This window comes from Plectropomus leopardus, unplaced genomic scaffold (assembly GCF_008729295.1).
Source record: "Plectropomus leopardus isolate mb unplaced genomic scaffold, YSFRI_Pleo_2.0 unplaced_scaffold28813, whole genome shotgun sequence".
Lineage (NCBI taxonomy): Eukaryota > Metazoa > Chordata > Actinopteri > Perciformes > Serranidae > Plectropomus > Plectropomus leopardus.
In genome coordinates, this window is record NW_024631394.1 from 593 (window position 1) to 3279 (window position 2687).

Consider the following 2687-nt stretch of genomic DNA (forward strand, 5'->3'; position numbering starts at 1 on the left):
GGCACAAATTTCTAACTTTATTTAAACAATTATTATTTTTCTTTGGTCACATTTACTTTCATAATACCTATTCTGATGACTGATTTTTTAAACCATATAGTCTGTTTGCGATGCAATCATTCCCTAGATTTATTTTCCTAAAGAATATAATTTTCAGTAAATGATATTTGTTAACTTTTATTTCGTGAGTTGTCATGTTTTTGTAGGATAATGTGCAATTTTCATAATGCAAGGTGCAAAGTTACTCACATTTGTGCAGAATCTAAAGTACAATTTGATTGATAATAACTGGCTCTTATATTGTACACAATATGTTTTCACGTTAATGCTTAACGCTATTGATACAATTTTCAATTCTGACTGTTTTCTACTTTTAGACGAGTCCAACAGTCTGAGTTTGAATGTTAGCTTAAAAGTCACAGAAATTAGTCTTCAAGAACATGGTACCATATTTTAAACACACTAGCACACATTTATAACCAAGTGTAATGCGCCTGGGTGTGGTGCGGATGTTATATGCTATGAGTACAAATAAACATTGTCTTTACGGAAAAAAAGGTGATGATGGATCTGGTAAATCCAAAGCCACAGCCATAAAGGTTTTTGGCATTTGGGGATTCGGGACATAGCCGATGTCTGCTGTCTGGTGCCAGCGGAGAAATGGGAAGTTTTCTGCAGTCGAGTGTGGTTGGAATGTGGACAGCTGCAAATACAAAAAAAAATCCTTGAATAAATCACTAGAAATGAAGTTTGCAAAAGCAATTCTGCTTTTTTCCTACTCAGTGGCAGAATAGCAGCACATATTCTATTCTTTGATCCAATCACAAGGGGGCACCAAAGTCAGAAATTTCTACTTACTGCATAGCAGTGTTTACAAAAAAAGTTAAGTCTAAGACCTACACAATATTTATAGTAAAATTTTTAAATGTCTTTTATTTATTCTTGTTTCATAATGAAAATTAAAAGTTAAACACCAATGCATACCTGGACAAAACCAAATGGGAAGTCGTCAGCTGTCTGTCCCCCTGAACCCTCATGAAATGCCCTCCTCCAGTCATCAATCAAAGCAGGGAAGGAACAGCTGTACTTGCGGGGTTGACGACTAAATGCATTTGCCTCACCTGAAAAAGACATGAGGCTTTCAGAGGCATGATTTTACATGTTCCAGCTATCATCATCATCATCCCCTAAGCAAAGCCCGATACAAGTGCATAATTTGGGGGCTGAGTCAAATTAAAAACCCAACTTTTCCATAGTAAAATATCAAAATCAAGATAAAGTCGACTAGCATCTTTTCAGTACAGTAACAGACATTTGTTACATGGGGTGCATTCATAAATGATCACCCTCAGAGCTAAAATGCAAAAACGGGACTGTTGGTACATTTGGTGAGCTATAGGAATATACCGTTTGTCAGAGCACAAAACTCGCAGGAGCAGCAGAACATAGGCAACTCTGAGGAGATGGAGCAATGCAATGCTAAGTGCTGTGAAACCTAACAGTTTGTTAACTTAAGATTCAAGATCCAAAAAACGTTATTGTCTATCATATAGTGCCAGAAAATTGCCTTCGGTGGGGGCCTACAACATGAGAAAGCATTCACACCCATGACACCCACAGAAAAATACATAAACTCAAATAACATTTCAATAGATCAATAAAAATGTGTGCAGCTACATTAAAAGAGCAATGACTATCTTGCCTTGTTTAAAACATGCATTGTGGTAAGTTTTCCCTTTGGCCTGGGGTGCTCTGAAACATTTGCCTAAAGGAAGTAACTGAAACAAGTGATGAGGGGGTTGTGTAGATTCCTGAGTGATTCAGGTTGCTTTTCTTTTCACTGTAAGAGCTGGGTTTGAGTGGTGGTGGTGGTGATCTTAGCTGCATTTCTGATGATTCTGATGAGGTTTTTTTTCCTTCTTTTTCAGGGAGGAAGTTGTACATACTCATATAGAACTACTGAAATTGCTGTTAACCTGACCTGATTTAAGGCTGGGGGAATGTTGATAAGTTACAGCCCAGCACAAACTGGACGTTGGGGCTGGTTGGGTTTGGGCAAAGAACAAAAGCTTCACTACTCGTGGCGCTGATGAACATCTGATAACTGTTCAGGTAGTCTCACCTTGGTACCAGATGGCTCCTTTGATGGTCATATTGAGCAGTGGGCGGATCATTGCATTCCACAAGACAGAGTTCCTTTTATAATCAGGAAATGTTAATCTGAAAAAAGTAGCAACAGTGCAGTTAATGCATGCTAACTTTTCTTGATTCTTCCACAGAACGTTTGGGAGCACGAGAACAAGTTAAGACACTTGCATGGAAGCAGTGTGTCATGGTAAAATTCCCAAATCAGTTACCATAAATATCAGTTGACAGGTTCAGTGAATTGTGAATTTTGTTTTTTTTTGGTGTCATATCTTTACCCGCTGTTCTCAAGTCCACATTGCTGCAGTACTCTTGAAGATGACCAGGCTTCGATAGGTGTGGTTCCAAAACAGGACTCCACCAATCCTATGGGGTACTTCAGCGTCTCATACAAGTAACGTCCATAGAGCCAGCACAGCGCAGAGAAGCCTGTCACATCTGAAAACACATCTGCCTGTTAATCAGTGCATCAGCAGTATGCATTTAGGTGGTAGTATGCACATAAACAAACAGCAAATGTTTGAGATTTTTTATTTATTTTG

The 2687-nt window shown here is 38.4% G+C and overlaps 1 protein-coding gene across 1 annotated transcript; it reads right to left on the reverse strand.

The window, feature by feature from the left end:
* Positions 1-548: 548 nt before the first annotated feature.
* Positions 549-2571, reverse strand: LOC121938199 (sialate O-acetylesterase-like; the record flags this gene model as incomplete). The annotated part of the gene is made up of 4 exons (XM_042481474.1): positions 2424-2571; positions 2123-2220; positions 985-1121; positions 549-703 (listed from the first exon to the last, which is right to left on the reverse strand). Coding segments are annotated over exons 2-4 (344 nt in total), but the record flags the coding sequence as incomplete, so codon positions are not given.
* Positions 2572-2687: the final 116 nt, after the last annotated feature.